The 19,122-nt window shown below is 32.5% G+C and overlaps 2 protein-coding genes across 2 annotated transcripts in view; one reads left to right on the forward strand and one right to left on the reverse strand.

Moving 5' to 3' along the window:
• LOC128180438 (UV radiation resistance-associated protein-like) lies at positions 1-13,922 on the reverse strand. The gene is made up of 15 exons (XM_052848556.1): positions 13,542-13,922; positions 9,717-9,837; positions 8,458-8,492; positions 6,901-6,964; positions 6,349-6,446; positions 5,812-5,904; positions 5,356-5,492; positions 4,649-4,881; positions 4,276-4,360; positions 3,655-3,745; positions 3,147-3,204; positions 2,134-2,299; positions 1,647-1,725; positions 1,460-1,551; positions 1-773 (listed from the first exon to the last, which is right to left on the reverse strand). Exons 1-15 carry the CDS (start codon positions 13,587-13,589, stop codon positions 284-286), a joined length of 1,890 nt encoding a protein of 629 aa, XP_052704516.1. The 5' UTR covers positions 13,590-13,922; the 3' UTR covers positions 1-283.
• LOC128180464 (ragulator complex protein LAMTOR4 homolog) overlaps positions 13,922-19,122 on the forward strand; it is an 8,033-nt gene continuing 2,832 nt past the window's right edge. Inside the window, exons 1-2 of the mRNA XM_052848588.1 lie at positions 13,922-13,997; positions 15,475-15,561. Coding sequence (XP_052704548.1) covers positions 13,995-13,997; positions 15,475-15,561 — 90 coding nt within the window. The 5' untranslated portion in view covers positions 13,922-13,994. The remainder of the gene's footprint in view (positions 13,998-15,474; positions 15,562-19,122) is intronic.

Below are 19,122 nucleotides of genomic sequence, written 5' to 3' on the forward strand. Positions count from 1 at the left end.
TACTTTGAAATATTCTTTAATTATTTCAATATTTAATAACTATATTGCACAATTTGATTCTTCAAATAAACAATTACTGTATACAAGGATGAATTCACCCAATTGTTTTTCCACTGAAAAGCAATTTGGACATGTTTTGAAATCATTCCTGTCAGTTTTCAGATTTAAAATCACGTGTCTTTTTTGAGTAAGCAAAGACTTGCGGGTTGAGGCCAAAGGAGTAAGTTCATCATCGAGTATACAGTAGGTATATAATTTTCACACATCTAACATTCAGCACTCATCAGGATGATAGAATATTTGATGGACTCGGTGATTTATCTAAACTTTCACTGGCTGTCTTTCTGACATTAACAGTTTCATATATATGGTCCTCCTCAGGCTGATCACCAGCATTAAAGTCATTGCTTCCTACACCGTTCCAACAAGTCTGCCGGCGATTGTCCGAAGGCTTATGAAAATTCACTGTGTCCTGTGCACATCCATTGATTTCACTCTCAAAATCTGCCAATCTCTCCGACACAGGGTTTGAAATTTTGAAGAAATTGTCATCACTGCTTGGATGGAAAATCTCCTTTTCCTCCACCTCGTGAAGATTTGGCGAGGATTGTCTAGAAGATTCTTCCGTGGGCGGCACAGAAAGTTCCCTCCGGAAGTCCACTGCCATCCTACCATAGGACGCCAGGGAACTTCGCGTGTCTGTTCTGTCAAAGTCACTGTATTGTCTGTCACCCGGTTCACTCGCTGGACGAAGTTGTGCAGTCTGACTCTCTCTGTAATCAAAGGGAAATAACCATCAATAAATCTTAGAAAAATAAAATGATAGTCTCCAACATAATATGAACTGCCGGTGTTAGCTTTATGTATTATAACAAAAGAGAATTATTGATTACATGCAAGATATTTCTATAACTTGTAACGGACCACCTGACCACATCCAAAGATAACCCCACAAAAGCTCTGACCAAAAGTGTGAGAACTTAGCTACACATGTACATATGTACATCATGAAGCATATTAAAAATGTTTTTAGAAAAAATGAGTTGTTTAAAACATGATTCATAGGGTGACTTCTCCTTAAGACCTGGATACCTTGAAACTTCAAAATACTTCAGGTTATTCAACGTAATTTAATAAAAATAAGAAATAAATTGTGTAACAGGCAATTGAAAAATATATTCTTGTTATATCTAAAGTTGCTAGAAGCAAAACTATATCTGGATCATTTGGTTGTGCATGTCTTATTAGGTCTGGTTGCCAACCATCTGAAATGTAACCACTGGGAGTCCCCGAGTCTTGCTTTACTTCTCACAGATGCATGACTGTCCGTCAATATATTCAGTCTCAGCTAAGTGGTTAGAGCACTGGCATGGTGGGCCATGGGGTTCGAGTCCCAACTGAGACTTGATTTTTCACCACCTGTTGCATACTGTAAACTGTGGACTGAGTAGGTACTTACGGTTTCAAGCCTAGTCTATTCTCCAGCAACGTCTTTATATTCATCAGAGTGGTTCTCAGGTCCACCGTTCCCATCCCCAAATAAAACCGCATCTGAAATTTTATGAATATTTTTCACATATCTTTCTGATGCTTGGCACCAAAATTTCAGCTTTTGAATCCATCTATGATTGTGAGTCTACTGATACCTGACTGATATTTTTGTTCAGGGTGAACACTCCATATCGGAATAAATTTTGTTCCTTGCCCTTGGAATATAAAGGGAAGCTGAAAATTTATATAAAAAAGATGCATTTATTAAAATAGGTACTGGTAAATATGCATTGAACATGGCATTTAACTACAGAGAAAAAATTTTCATAACTGACAACATTCAATACTTAAAACATTAAAAAAAATGTTTCTAAATGTCAATAACATTCAAATTTAGAAAATTATCATTATCAAAATTCCATGGCTAGTCCGGCATGGCATGAGCTACTGACCATGAGTTAATTCCGATAAATTTTCTAAGAAATCATCAATACAGTCAAAACTGTCATGTATTGCCTAAAGTAATCAATGTTGCCTCTAAATTTGATCAAAATTATGTTGGGTAATGAAATGTTCAGAAAAAACATCATTATACATTCAGTTTAAAGGAGCTGACCAAAAGAACTGTCACAAATTACTTACTCCCTTTCTTTGTCCTCCAGTCTGCTGTGGATGTCGTCACGGATGACTGATTTGGACACTAGATGAGTCATGCTGTACCGGAGTGGAATGTCCAGAATACCAGAAATCATCAACAACAGATGACAGGTGTAGCCCAGAGAAACTCCTATCATGTTGTCATCCTTGCCTGAAACAAACATATCATATACATGTATAATACATGTAAGACAAGCAAATCTGAGTATTATCAGACCTAGATAGTGAATTTATTTCCTATGTAAACCAAATAAATCTTTTCTCATGCCCAATCAAGGGTGTATTACACTTTCAAGATATACCATTTACGCATTTAATGTATTGTGACATCACTTTTAATGCATTGTGACATCACGTTATTTATCTCCGGCTCAAGTCACTGACTGACAGTAATTGGGTGTAAATTTCTGTACACCTGACTGTCAGGTGTACAGAAATTTACACCCGACTTACTGTAAACCAACTTTTGTTTGCGGCTACTTTATTTCGCAAATTACTGAAGAAAAACTGGTTCACGGCGATTAATTCTCGCGATTTAAATGTAGATTATCTGAAGAAAGATATTGGAGGACTGGTTCGTGGTGAGAAATTATCACGACATTGAGGCTCTCGTGAATCTTGCGAAAATTTCTCGCACGCAAATAAAAGTTGGTTTTCAGAATTAGCCAATCAAATCTCATGTTACAAGCTACATAGGAATATTATTACCAGGATATTTATTTTAACTTTGAGCCATTATACTCATCAGTATAGTATACAAATACAAAATATAAGCAATATGCGAGGCACGCAAAATGCGAAGCCAGTAGGCTTCAGAGTTTTGCAGAGCATGCATTCTCACAATGGAGAACAACATACAACAACAAGCAAATCAAAACAACATCCATACAAGAATACACATGTACAACAAATCAGAAACATTAAACATTGATCACATCATATGATTCAAATACAATCACAAACTAAGATGTAAAATTTGTAAGATGTTTGAGACTTACCTTGGAAATCTTCTGAATTAGGCAAGTACACATTAGCAATGTAATATAGACCTTTTTTCTACAATAAAAAGGGTGAAAGATTTATTTAAGAATAGTAAACTCACTTAATATCATATTTTCAGCAAATTTGTTCTGAATCAAAATTAAACACATTTAACAATACTTAATTAAACTTACATATACAATAAATCTTAGTTATAAGGAACATAGTGAAGAGGACAGATAGAAAATGATTTTATTTAAATGTCTTTTTAAATATGTCATTATGATTAAAAGATACATCCAGAGAGGTTCCTTATAAGCAGGTTTTACTGTAATGAATGAACATGAATCCAGTTTATACATATACCGACTGTAACTCAAAATAAAAGTTTGTTCACTGAAGAATCTATTTCATGCTATAGCATCTTAATTTATTGGAACATTCGAACAGAAAGTAGTATGATTAAAGAAAAAATATTTCATAGTGCAGTCAAATTACTGGTGTGGAATGAATATAGATAAAAACCTCAGTAATTGGATAAATGTAGGTGGCTAATTCACGGATCAGCTGTTTCCTTCTGATGAAAAGTTGAGCACTCTCTTTAATTAGCTTTTCTCTATATTGAAAATAGAAATGTTCATAAATCATACACTCAATAAAGTTACTCATTTACCGGTAATCAGATTTGAGCTACAGATTGTTAAAAAATTCTATTTCATATATACATATGTCATCAATTTGACTCTACACAATTTACCAGTGCTGTACATGAAGTAAAAAGGCAGGGAGTGTATTTAACAATAAGCTACTAATGATAATGGAACTAGATTTACAATATTCCAGGAAGTTCAAAAATAGATTAATTGGAATCACTAGTACATGTTATATACCATTTAGTCACTTGACCCTTTATCTTTTATGTCATTAATCTCCTGCTAATGAACATGCATTTAATTGTGAGTTTAGTTTATTCATCGACAAAATTGAAAAATGCAATTATGGCATATTTAACCTGCTCATTGTGCACCATACTACATGTATATCATTTTCTGTTCCCAATAAATCACCGACTACCAATTTTCAATTAGATTTCTTTTAACTTTCAAGGATACAAATAGAGATACTTCCTGTGGAAGACTTGAATACCTTGTTTGGTCATAATCCTTCTTCTTTTCTGCCTGTTCTCTCTGTTTCTCTTCCAATTTCTCTTTATTCTTTTTCATTGCTGTTTCTGGTAATGAAAATAGGAAATTTTCGTATGAAAAAATACAAAACAAAAAATAAACAAACAATAATTCCAAAACATATCATGTCAATTTTGTAAAGATCAATTGGATAACAAAGATTTAATTTGCAACTGTGTACACTTCAAATGTGTAAAACACAAAAATCATATCTTTACTGAAAAGCATATTGTGAATGTTACTGAAGCCTACAAATGAATGGTACATATAGAAAAATATTATCGAATTTTGTGCAAATTCCAGAGGGATAACTAACGCATGTCACAGAACCCCACCTTGTTCTTGGTTGGATCTGTGGAGTTGATCTGCCTGGTCCTTCATCTTGTTGACGGAGGCTGTCCTCCACGTCACTTCTGCACACAGTTGTTCCCTCTTGAGGAGCAGGTCCTCATGCTCTGCCCTTTTCCTTGTTGTCTCTTGTGAAGACAATAATTTGTCCTCAATTGACCTTCGAACTTTATGTACCGAGGCTTGAGTTTGCTTGATTGCTCTTAAGACGGTGTATATTCTGTAAGATATACAATAGAATTTCTTTATCAGTTTAAAGGAAGGAGTCTTTCAAGGTTTTCATTTAAATATTGAAAAATATGAGACACATCAGTAGGTCTCTACTAAGTCAAATCTATGTACTGCCTTATATTATGGGGCACTTAATACTGCAGTGAAGATTTGATTAATTTTCTCTATCCCTACAATCTCAGTTTTCTTCTAATTAGAATCCATCTGGAAGATAATTCGTCTTCCAAAGGACAAACGTTTGAACTCAGTTATCAAGGTGTACCACAAAATTGGGTATGAATTAGAGAAAATCTTGACGCAGTCAATTTGCTAGGTATTTAAGGGATTTTCAGATTGTTTAGTGTAAGCCCAAACTATGTTTCAAGAAAATGAGTACAAGTTATAATTTCTTCAAGGCTAGGCTTTAGAAAGCTGACCGTGAACTGTTACATGTGCTGCTTGTCTCAAATAGTTCTACATTTACCTGGACAGAGAACTGGCTGTGTAAGACTTCTTGGTGCTGGCTATTTCCACCTTGAGGAAGCACTGTGTGCTTACAGATTGTGACTTACTGGATTTATCATCTTCTGCCTCAACTCCTGGGTCTCCAACACCCAATCCCTGTAAACGTATCCCAATCTCATTTTACACATCAAATTCAGAAAATTGCCTCTATTCCAAACTTACCATTGGCGGGCAAAAAAACAATACTTGATATCCATGTTCATGTATATGCATGTTAGTCTTGAATTATAATTACATTTTTCTTCATAGATAAACCAGTATTTTGCAAATACATTACTGATAAATGGTTAACAGTCAGACAGCATTAGCATATGTTCATCATTTATTCAACAATTAAGGGCCTTCAAGAGAAATGCCTAATTTAAACAATATATTAAACATATATGTATGTAATGTTATGCAAAAAAGATCTTACCACAGGCTTCACTTCAGGGGCTCTGAAGAATTGATCAAACATTCCAAAGATGAGAGTGTTTGGAGCATACTTAATGCCTTTATCCTGCTGGAGCTAATATATAAAATAAGTAATATGTTTTACATATGAGATATACAGAAAGATGTATTTACCAGTTACACTGTTTTAACATGCTTGTTGTCATCTATCATCATTCAGAAATGGTCTGTATTAAACTAAGTATGTTTCAGTCTTTGAATGATACAATGCATAAATTACAAAATCTAGATTTTCTAGGTGGATTAGTTCATATTCCCTGATGAATGGGTAAACATTACCTGGGGTGGATGGATAAGCATTACCTGAGGCAAATGGATATGCATTACCTGATGTAGATAGGTAAGCATTACCTGAGTGGAATAGATAAGCATTACATAGGGAAGTGGGATGGATAAGATAGCATTACCTTGTGGGTGGGTAAGCATTACCTGGGGTGGAACATTAAGCATTACCTTGGGTGTATGGGTTAGCATCGTCTAATTGATGGGTAAACATTACCTTGTCTGCGAGATATTCCAGGGCGTTTAGCTCCACCATCCAGTCCAGGAGGAGGCGGGTACTTGTCTTGTTCTTTACCCAGACTCGTACCAGCAGAGCTGTTGTTGTTAAGTTTATAAATTAGGCATGAAAATTAGAAGATATGTCTATTTCCTTCTGAAACAGAATGTACAGGCAGAGAAATACATGTTATAAATCAGAGATGCCTCTTTAAGTACATGTACTAATTGGAATCATGTTAACGTTACACAATGGACTTTGTGCAAATTGTCTAAATTCATTCCATTGTGAGTGAAAATCAGTTTTGGCTAGGAATTTTAAAATTAATGTTTATCATCTTTGATACATATCAAGTCATGAGGTGTAAAAAGAATTTGTCCATGTTTTAACTAAAATACATGTATCAATCAAGTTTTTAAAAATCTTCCTATGCTTTGTGTAAAAAAATTAAATATCAACAAAATAGAGTGTTTCCAGAGAGGAAAAGAACAATTCTATATTTATTTTGCAGATCTACAAAAAGATTTTGAGCTTTAGAATTGTAAAGGATACATTGACTAGTGGTGTTAATTTTGTCCTCATATCTGCTGATATCGAAGCTCTGCCAGGAAGGATTCTATTGTGAACAAAAACAAAACAAACTGTATTATTCATATTATGTATTATGATGATTTTCAGCATAATAAAACATTGGAATGCACTGACTTTATCCGCATGTAAATACACTACCACCTCATGTATACCACCTCATGTTATACATATGTTATACTGATAAGCTGTAAAGCTTAAAGAAATAAAGAATTGAATTGAATTGATCCGATTATTTTTTAATTATCAACTGGTGTCCTACAGTAATGTATGTACTAGTACTTGTGAAAGAGATGCAATAATTCAAACTTCCTTGTTGCATGAAAATCTCAGATCTTACTTAAAGCAATCAATAAAATATCAACACCAATTAAAATAGCCCAACAAAGACTGAGGAATGGTTTCTGTATTTAATTATTGCAATACTTTCCAGTTCATTATGTAATTGATGTTGGCTTGCAAAAAATTATTGAAAAGAAGGATGCATCCAAAGATTGCAGATCTGAGCAGTATTCAGGGTATTATACAATTCTTGACACATGAGTAAAAGAAAGGGGTTCTCAGGTGGGAGAAGGGTTGTTATGACAACTTTTAGCATCATAAATTTGGTAGAGACTTAACATACACTCATTTTGTCTGCTAGACTTAGAGGAGCTAAGAACTGAAGAATTATACGAAAATAAATTACTGTTTACAAGGTTATTTTCCCCTTTCTTTACTTGCAAATGGTTTCGCCCAATCTTAAATTCATCTAGAAATACATATGTAATTGTGTTTAAAGAGAGATAATTTGAGACATAAGAATTCACCTAGTCTTAAATTTGCCTGCTGACAATGTGGGTAAAAGGGGCAAAAATAAGATAAGGTGAATATTTCCATGTGTACAGTAATGAATTTCAATATCATAATCAAAAGACCCCTACCAGAACATTGACCAAGGGGTCAATAATTTTACAATACAATTTTGTTAGCATCTTTTAAAGTTTTATGTACATCTTAACCATGCACTCATTTGGTCTGCTAGATGTCAAGAAATAGAATTATTTTTGGAAAGAATAATTGAATTTTTACTAGTATATAATATAACCAATTACACCAGCTGCATGATAACACAAGAACATAATTCTCACAGAGAGATCCCATATTTCACAATTTTGGTTGAGACTTCCTTGCTTATTATAACTTATAATTTCCTTAGTTTGTCTGCTAGCAGATGCACAGGAATACCCAGGTAAAAAGAGATTTTTAGTTTAACAATTTTAACCAAAAACTTATTGCCCCTAAGGGTGGGGGATAAACATGTTTTTGTTTTCCCTGCCTTACACATGCTTCACACCAAATACGGTCAAGACTGGCTAAGGATTTTATGAGAAGAGGCTGAAAATACTCCAAAGTTTATGATTAACACATGACAACATATGAAAGTGTATATCATTATGTCATCCGAGTGTTCTAAGTGAACTATATCTGCAGGCCATAACAGAATCATGAAGGCAAATTGAGTTAGCTTCATGTACTCACCAGAGATGCTGTAATTCTTTCACTTTGGTAGAACTCTGAATACAAATCAAAGACCTAGTCAATATTTATTCAGACATGAACAACACAAAATATTGAATTATGATAGTATAGTTGTACGATACATTGTGGACATGATTAATTTTACTGCATTTCTATAAAATAAGATTTTAACCAAATTATATTTGTCAAATACAGTTGATTTAATTGGAATATATACAATACTGTGGAATCTGCAAAAAAATTATATTTGTAGGAACAAAGTTTCATGGACAGTCAATTGTTTTTAAAGGTTTGAGTGGATATATATAGATTTACTGACATCAAATAAAGACCAGGTCTCGGAATTTTTGAGAAAATTAATTTGTTGGCGAGTGCTATCAACAAAATCTCAGAAAATTACCGTAAGTCACCAGATACTTTTACCGTACTTGATTTAATAAAATAAAAACTTTGCGTTCCAAACTGGGTAATGAAAATACCAATAAATAAGGTATAGCTATCAGTTCTTATTGACCCTACCTTTATACATGTACATGTAATAAGAACATGGTTTAGGTTTATAATCAAAACCATTTTCCTAATAAATTTATGTTTACAAGATATAACAATCATATTTGTCTAGAAAGTAAAAAGAAGCTCATTTATTACATGTAGGTTTAATTTAGAAACTCCTTACAAAAATCAATGAATATGTGGATATCTGCTAAATGTTGACTCAGTGTATATTACAGTACATGTATTGTAAATGGAAACTTTGAGAGTACTTGTTTTCATGTGCTGGATAACTGATATCATCTATATTTTATTTATATTTTCAATGATAAATTGTACTGTGGTATTGATCCCATAAAAGAAATTGTTAATCCATGTGATTATAATGCTACAAAATGTCTATGTATCTACTTGGATAAATGTTTTATGCAGAGAAAACAGTTCCAGGGACTATGAAGTATTGTATGAAACTGTCTTGCATGCTGTAGCCTTTATGTTATAATTTTCTTTTGTCTGTCATTTGATTTCATTTTGACTGTATGCCAACATGGTGATGTCAATAAACCATTGAACTGAATTGAATATTAGTATGATGTGACACAAGTCAGCAAGTCCTACACAAGTCAATGCTAAACGTCTCCATGCACGTGATACAATGACATCAACAGTTAGCATATGACATTGTCAAATACTAGTACTTTATCATCACACAGTAGAAAAAAAGGACTGATTTTTATAATAGTCACATGTGTTAGTACGTTGAATACCTTTGCTATCTCTGTCCTTGTGGAGACAGAAAAATGTCTCTAGATCGCTCAGTTCTTTTCCCGATTGAAATTGGCATTTCAAATTTCGTACAGCGACTAGCTTCAAGTGGCGCAATCGCCTCTATGATAAGAAAAGGATGGTTGTTTATGAAAATGGATGATTAGCTAATTTTGGTCCGCTATAGTAATATTTATTGAACCAGTATATATTGTATGAATAGGAAATAAACATATCTCTGTTTAATGCATTTCATATTATATAATCATTTACTCTCAATGTTATTTCTAATACACATGTACCACTTAATATTTATACAATGTAGTGACAGAATGCTAGAACATCTAAAAAGAAAATAAAGAAGAGCTGATGATTTTATATATGATTCTCAATAACCCTGCACTTTCCAGTATATGCAGTTTTGGAGTGCGTATAACCACAAAAATTGACAATGGACACTCAACAGTTTAGATACATGTATAATAGAATGATAATCATTTAACTGGCTCAATCATCAGAACCAACTCAGTTTTCCTGTATGTAAACTTTGTACCGAGTGTCAATTAGAAGGGGAAATATCTTGTTATGCAAGTCTCCTCAACATACAGCTGTTGGATTTTTTTTTCTGATTTTTGGTTAAACCCAAATGCAATATAAATCAAGAAGTTTGTTACAAGTATCAGTAATGAATGTAGGAATTTTTGTTACAAGTATCAGTTATGAATGTAGGAATTTTTGTTAATTATATTAATTATTAATATGTAAGAGTTATGTATCATAATCATTGATAAAGTACCCTCATTCGGTACCATTAGTTGATTCTGTGAGTTTGTGGTTCTGGTAGGGGACTACCTGATATACATATACAGGATCTCTGATGATTTGAGATGGTACATGTATATGATTTTAACTTGTAAATGTTGTGTGTTTTTTAGTTAGAAAACACATAAATTGGATAAAAGTCATTTATCATTGCAAATCATGAGAGATTGTTTTAATCACATGTTATACAACGTTTTCTGTTGGAGTTCAATCTTTTGTATAAACATCATAATCATGAGCCGCAGAACTTATTTACTACAAGAAGTCAACAACTTTATGCATGAAAAAAGGTTCCAAGCACTTTAACAAAAAAACCATTTCATTTTCGAACATATTCTTATCAATTTATGAATAAAAATATAAAACAGCATTAAATGCTCCACATTAATTAAAAAATCTGCCCTTTTTAACTGTATTATTTTGTTACTTTTCCATTTTATTTCAATCATCTGACATTAATCAACAGTGCTCAGAGATAGATAAAGAGCACCGTTACTTCTAACCAACAGCTTTTATACAACATACATTGGAGTAACCATGTTTTGCTGAATGAAACCGACGTAATGTTAAATTAAGACGTCACGTTTAGTAAGAAAATGTATGCCACTTTGATTTGAAACAGTAGCTGAAGTAAAAATCTTGAGTCAATATAAGATAACATCATATCTGAGAAAATCAGATGCAGATATTTATTTCCTTGCAAAAATTTAAGATTCCTCATATGAAAACCCATATCAGAGTGTACATGTAATTTATGGTAACTTATGTAAATATGTTACAATTACTTTGAAAAAAAAAATCCATCTAATTTGACATGGTTTAATAAGATTACAAAAGACTATAGTAGTAGTTTTAATTTCTCCTCATGCTTTTAAAATTTAAACTTGCAAAGTCGTTGCCAGTTAACATCTTCCCTTCAAGCTGATTGTACAGAAGAAATGAATCAACAATACCATGTGCTTTCAATACTTGTTTTGATCATGTTACAGACTACATGTATTTGACAGAGGTGTAAGCAAAGCTGGTGTAGCACGACCTTTTGAAAGTGAGAAAATACTCAGCATGAAAATTTAATGCATTCTCTTTCAAACAATGTAAGTTTTATTTAGAATTATAAATGGAAAACCATCTTTTGAAGACATTAAAATAAGGTGATGCTACATTTGCCAGATTCTTAATGAATTCAGTGATTGACGCAGGTTCCTAATGCTAGAGTATAGCTGTAATTGTTAAATTAAAGTGGCAACAGGTTACATTGTTTTGAAATGTTATGAGGAGTAATGATGTAAACAAACCAAAGAAGCATACTTTTCATTTTTTTCTCATGTATGTGAGGGTAAGGGGTGGTATGAAAATTAAATTTTGTGTATATCACTTTTAAAAAATTTCTGGGGAGTCAACTTGCCCAGGGTCCAAATTGGGATACTGTCCTGTGATCCCACTTAGAGTTCTATATATAGATATCCTGGGTTTAACTTTTTCAATCTACTTATACTCTGTACCGAGTTTTTGCTTCCACCACTTTTTGCTTGATATTTCAATAAAAGTAAATACCTTTGTGCTCAAACTAAGTTCATCCACCAATATGAAAAATGTCCAGATTATCTGTTTTGAAACGCCCCCTCTACCGCATCAGGTTTCAATACACATCCCGAAATTGAAAGTCTACGGAGATTTTGCATTGCAACAGCCATAAATAAGCCCGGATGATAACGTTAAAAAATTGCGCAATGTATTCCGAGTGTATTCTGAATGGAGAGAAGATGTAAACATTCCCCATTATAAATCTCCGTAAGGAATCTGTTTTCGTTTCTGTGAATTTTTCTGAGTGGAAAGGGATAATTGTTCAATGAAGATATCTTGGATATATTCCCTTTTAACGATTTCAACTGTATTTCTTTCACAAGTATTATAATTTTATTAAAAATCATCAAAAAGCGATGGAAGCAATAACTTGGGACAAACTATAAGTATAGTAACCAATTATAGATGTATGTATCCATGAGCGCTGGAAGTTATTGTAAATATATATATTAAATACATTGTATGTGCATGCATAAAAATAGTAGGATAGGAACGCCAAAAATTCACTTTACCCGATTTTACCCCCAAAAGAGGGTCCTACTTTTATTACCGTATATACTCGCCTATAAGTACGGTTCGCCTATAAGTCGGTTGCCTTTTTCCAGCTTTAATTTGAAGATTTTGCTGTTGACTCCCTTATAAGTCGGGTCACATTTTCAGGACAATTGATGTACAGATACTCTCAGTAGAATACCACATTTTATCATACATGTTTTGAGTTCTAAAAAAAAATTGTCCTTATTTCACCCCATAATTGCTTATAGACTATTTCTATCATGGGTCTATGATGTTAATAACTTTTGATTTTAAATGTTATTATTTTTTAAAACACTAATTACAAGTTGGTAATAGCTTCAAAACTACCAAGTATTTAAATAGAGTCCTTTTGAAAATTTGATGATAGTGATTTATTTCCTTACTGACTGATTAGGTTGGTAATTAGCCCCTTAAACTGTGGTGTTGGCTTGTGTTGTTTTAGGTGACATGACCCCTATATCTATTATCACCTTAGGTGTGAAAAACTGACTGCTTGACTTTTCTTTTTATGATCATAAAAAGAAATATAACTTACTTCTCTCTTGTGAAATTTTTTTACTATGTCTCACCTATAAGTCGGACCCCCACTTTTCACCCAAATTTCTACTCCCAAAAATCTTATACTTATAGGCGAGTATATACGGTATTATTTTTTTTTTATAAACTCCCCTTGCGTGTACTTGACGATAAATATATATAATTCTTGTAGGGTTGTTTAACTAAGAAATAAAATAATACGAAAATATATGTTACCTGTAAAATTGCAACATATGACTGGCATAATGTTTACATTATATAAATGCATAAGTACAGAGGTACAGATGTGTTAATATTCTGTACAAGCTGAAATCAATATTCAGCATCTCATAAATAAAAAAACTAACCTGATAACTTGGAAGCTCAAAAACGTTTGATGTATTGACAAAATCCATTGCTTTCAATAAACCATAATTTATTATATGTGTCAAAGTTCCTCATACTTTAAAGACAACTAGATTTATCTATCGATTTGCGAAGGAGGTGTCAAAGGGCCCACCATTTTCAACATCTCGTATCTGTTCACGTGACTTCCTATATGAAAAAATGCTTTTGCGGGTGGCAGGCGTTTTGTGCCTTATTTTTCCTCGGCATCAAAATGAGTGATAAAACACACACCAAAGTTTGGTTCCATGAAAATCATAAACATAACAGAAAGCTTTTATTTAATCTTGTTCTAGTTTTTTTACTAACGAGAATTGAGGTCACATGATGAAAACCAGTACTTCCGGTTGTCTGCTAAGTGGTGGTGAGTAAGATTATTTTTTTGGGGAGATTTTGTCCATTCTGATTTTGAGTTTATGGTATGCATTTTATTTCATTTTGTTTATGATTATGATTCATTATGTGCCCTATTGTTGGTTTAAGCAAATCATTCACTTGGATTGTACTATTCTAGATTCTCTTTTGAGAAGTGGACAGGCATAGCCTACATCCAGAAGTCGGTCCTACTAAACAGAGAACTCTAAGGAACTCTAGAGAACCCTAGAGAACTCTGGGATTTTTTCATTTGAAAGGGCTAATAAATGCTTTATTATGCATGTAACTGTTCAGTAACATGTTATTCTACATACATTATCTCATTAAAGTTGATTTTAAACTAATTAAAGACAAATTGCCGAAGGAAATCTATTCGGCGTGATCGTCAAACTCCGATCCCGATCTAATGTCATTTAGACATTGTTTCTATATACAGGTTACCTCAAGCCATTGGTATAATAATGCACATAAAAACACAACATAATATATATTAAGCTATCACATTTCAATGATCATATTCTATTGTTATAAATATAACAACTTACGTACGTTATTATCATTGTAAAGAAAAAATGTATCTTGCTTTTTACTGTTAACGAATGACTCTTAAATTTCATTTGATCATTAAAAATGTATTCCTAAAGCATATTGTAAATAATTAAAACAGAAATATAGAATTTGACCACAATCGTGAACATGCCCCTTTAATTTCTTCTGTAAGGAAAAGGCAATCTATGCACTATTTTTAAAGCCTTTATATCACTTAATTAATATTTACAATTTCTAGTGTCATAGTGGATCTCGGATATTCTTTCGATTGTCCATTTATAAATGCATATTCATGGAGAAGAGTTGTTTTATTACACTCAGCCGTAAAAGTATCAAGATTTGAAGTTGACGACAAGCAAAAAGTCAGTATCTTAATTAAAATCATAACAAATCACAAACGGAGAATAAAGACACTAACGCTACAAATTATAAAATATAATTAACCTTAAATAAAATCCATAATAAGAATTATATTAAATGTTGAAAGAATTTTAAAAAGAGTAATTTTAATGGACTTGTAAACTGCTCGGGATCGAGTTCCTTTGAATAATTTAGTCTCCCCCAACTTGATGTTTTGCGTGAAATAATTAATATTTACTTAAATCCAAATATTTTTAATATATATTTCGACTAAAAATACAACTTTTTTATCATATAAAATGCAAAAATAGGTTCTAAATACTTTAAATATGAAAAAAATCCCCAGAGTTCTCTAGAGTTCTCTAAAGTTCTCTAGAGTTCTCTAGAGTTCTCTGTTTAGTAGTACCCTCCAGAAGTGGATGTAGGCTATGCCTGTCCACTTCTCAAAAGAGAATAGGATTGTACAACTTTAGTTGTTATTAGAGCCTATCTCAGTATCTGCCTATGTAATGCTCTCAAACTGTCCAATTGTGCAAGTACCAAGTGCATTAGAAAATTTATATACTTTCAAAAATACTTAACAATAAAAACATCATTTTCTTTTTATTTTAGATCATAATGGCAAATGTTCAAGGGGTTGATAAGATTCAAGACTCTCTTGGATATTTGGTTTTGACTGAGGAAGGTGCTGTAATAAGTGTAAGTATAAAAAATTGAAATGTTTAACTTTTAATGTAATCTCGGGGACCTATGAGTCGTTACCCTAAAACGTGTGCCACATTAGGCGCTTGGTTAACTTGTTACACTTAATTTGAATAATAACATATGTAACACAACTGGGGGGTGATGATGTTAACAAATATGTATAACTCCACTTCAACCTCAGACGTCACAAAAATTACTTGGGTCCTATGCTACCCGCAACACATGCGTCGGATTTGTGATCTTTATAGATCAATGAAGAATAACACTGTACTTTTGTATAAGGCCAAAATAAATTAATAGTGTGTTTCCTATTCCAGCTTGAAAAAAATAGGGTAGGTAGGTAGGGAAAACATTTTATTTTATTTAAACATTTTATTATTATTTTTCACTTCAACAACAATAAACAAGTTGGAAAAGATGAGTTTATTTTTTTCTGCCAAAAGGGCGGCTTACAACTGGCAATTTTCCCAGAGTATAGCAGTCATTGCACAGAGGAACAACGATGTGCTTGGCAAGCACGATGCCATTTTCCACAAGAAATCGCTGTCAAAATAAATCTTTAAATTGGTGTAGAATATGTGTTTTCTCAAACACGGAAGTGACTAAGATTGGAATTTCTAAAAGTAAAACCGGAATCGTTGATATCCGGATTAATATATCGACGATAAAATGTTTAGGGTCGGGGCATATTTTTAGGGTCGGTCGGGGAAGCAGAAACACACAATTAATTTATCTATGCCTAACAAATTGTATTGTACACCAATATTACAGCAAGTAAGGCAGGAATAATGGAGAAGTGCTTCTACACATTTTCTTAACCTATATTTATACCCCCGCAAACGAAGTTTAGGGGGGTATATTGGTTTCACCCTGTCCGTCTGTCTGTCTGTCTGTCTTACCGTCTGTCCGTCTCTGTAGAGGCAACTTTGTCCCCCCTATAGAATTTTTTATTACTGCATGGAACAGTTTGAAAATTTGTACATATGTTGAAAACCATCTGAAGATGTGCACCTGCAATTTTTTTTTTATCAGACAAGATTTAATGATTTTATGACAGTTTTCATTTTCCTTATTCTATATATTGTACACTAATGTTGAAAAGTAAGGGAGGTAATCCTTACAGATTTTATTGATTAATCAATAGTATTAAAACACTCTAAAATATATTTATATAAATACATCCAGATGGAGGTTTTTTGTCTTTTTGTCTTAATTAATAAAAAAAATTATTTTTTATAAGTATTCTATTAACTGACAATGCAAGGTTTTTGTTTGTCAATGATAAATTCTTAGGAGCTAATAAGAACATCAAAGACAAGTGTGTCCCAAGGGAGCCATTATCTGAGCCATGGTTCAGATGGAGCATGTGTTTAGGGGAAATTGATAATCTGTAAACTGGGTGATGGTTTTTGGGCTATTTTTAAACTGTTTCATGTAAACCAAAAGTTCTATCATTATAAGGAAATAAATAATATCATTATTAATAAAGAAGTTAAACTATTTTTAGAGGTTGTTTAAATTTATTTGTCAAGTAAATTGATGAAGTGACCCTATTGGGTATTAATTTAAATGAAATTCAAAATTACTGATATGATTGTAGTGTTTTGGCAATTTTAAAATTGTTTGTAATATTAAATTTTCTATTTTACATATTTTTACATAGTATGGTAATTATGGTAATATTTAATTTAACAAGCTCATCAAAGAAAATCATAGTCCTATGGGATCAATTTTCTGATATGGAGTTCCATTGTGCCATAGGAGAAAGTGAGGAAAATTTGAAACAACTAATTGCATCTGTCAAGACTCTTATTAGAAAGATATTGAAAGTTTTATCAACAGAAGAGCATTGCTTGGCTACCAGTATTTCCATTTACTGCAAAGGGAGGGGCTATTGTCATTTTGTTGGTTTTTCTTTAAATCAATTCACTTTAAAAAAATATATCATCAGATACATACATTTGTGAATGTATTACTGTTATAGATATGTACTTACAGTGAAATTCTGACAACTTTGATTTTAATTTTTCTTTGTTAACTAATTTTTTTTTTTTAACAATTCTAGAATTTTTTTTTTTGTATGTGTTCCAAACCTTTATTATTCAATTCAATTATTTGTCCCATTTGAAATTAGCCTTGCGGGGGTATTAGTCCCATTAGGACAGTTCTAGTTATACTAGATAACAGCCTAACATAGTTAATAGGCTCCTATTAGGCATCTATTCGGCTCCAAATAATAGGGCTTCTTGCTACCTAACAAGATTAGGCCACCATTAGGTGTTAGGCACCAAGCAATAGGGCCTGTGCACCTAACATAATTAGGCCTCTGCCTAAGACACCCATTGTCTTTAGGATGCCATTGGGCTACCTAGTGATTATATGATAACAAATAAAACAAAACATCTTTATTATGCATTAAAACCAACATAAACGAATAAAAAAAAACACTACACATACATATAAAGGACTTCTATTAATTTCTTTGTATGACTTAATTTACATTTATATTCATTATTTTTTTTCATTAAACTTGGACTAAAACTCGCAAGATTTGCGAGGAAACCAAATGGAACATGACCATAGGACTTCAACTAATTTAGGGCCTAGCTCCAACGATATTTAACAAGCTTATTTGGTGTATTAAGCACATGTAACTTTCTGAAGTATCTCTCTCTCTCTCGTTCTATATTCTGTCCCAAGATATTTATGCAGCACATTTGGACGATTTTTAATAAAAATACACATACCTGTGAAAGAAGTGCAATTGAAATAGTTGAAAGGGATAATTTCCAAGATAATTTCACTGACACATTATCATCTTTCACTCAGAAAAAATCACAGGAACGAACACAGATTTCTTACGGAGATTTATAATGGGGAATGTTTACATCTTTTCTACACTTGGAATACATCGTGCAATTTTTCAACGTTAACTGGGCTTGCTGCAATACAAAATCACATTTTTTAACCATTGTATTAAAACCTGATAAGCTAACGTGCTTTTCGACTGAGAAATCTTGGGAAATTTTTCATACTTTTAAAAGAACATCGTTTGAACCTTGAGGTATTTACAACATGTATAAATATCAAGCAATTAAGCAAAATGTGAATCCAGGATATCTTGGGACAGAGTATACATATTATCTGACATAAGACATACCCGGTCTACGTACTATCTGACATAAGACTTACCCATTCTACCTAATATCAATGGGCATAAAAAATACACATTTTATGTATTATCCAACATCTCTCTCTCTCTCTCTCTCTTTCTCTCTCTCTCTCTAATCAGAAGTACTTGTCAAATTAGAACGTAACATATACACTGATATTTACATTTTTAAGTGTCTTTGCCTGTGTTAACACTACGTATCAATTTTGTACTATATAACCCATAACTTCAAATGTCGTATGATTGGGGCACCAGGGGGGTTTGTTTATATTTAAATATTTAATCGTTCAATGGTTTAAAATCATATAAGTAAAAGGAATCATTCTTTGAATGCTATGAGGTGATAATTTCAGTAGGGGAGTGATCAATTCTATTATAAAGCC

Source organism: Crassostrea angulata, chromosome 4, assembly GCF_025612915.1.
Source record: "Crassostrea angulata isolate pt1a10 chromosome 4, ASM2561291v2, whole genome shotgun sequence".
NCBI classification, from domain to species: Eukaryota; Metazoa; Mollusca; class Bivalvia; order Ostreida; family Ostreidae; genus Magallana; species Magallana angulata.

Bases quoted from the DNA above. Each gene is read 5' to 3' on its own strand.
- LOC128180438 (XM_052848556.1), bottom strand. From the start codon at position 13,589: ATGGATTTTGTCAATACATCAAACGTTTTTGAGCTTCCAAGTTATCAG. The intron at 6,447-6,900 runs GTATCCTTTACA...TAACAACAACAG, and splicing joins AATTAACACCACTAGTCAAT to CTCTGCTGGTACGAGTCTGG. The intron at 4,882-5,355 runs GTAAATGTAGAA...TATATCTTACAG, and splicing joins ACAGCCAGTTCTCTGTCCAG to AATATACACCGTCTTAAGAG.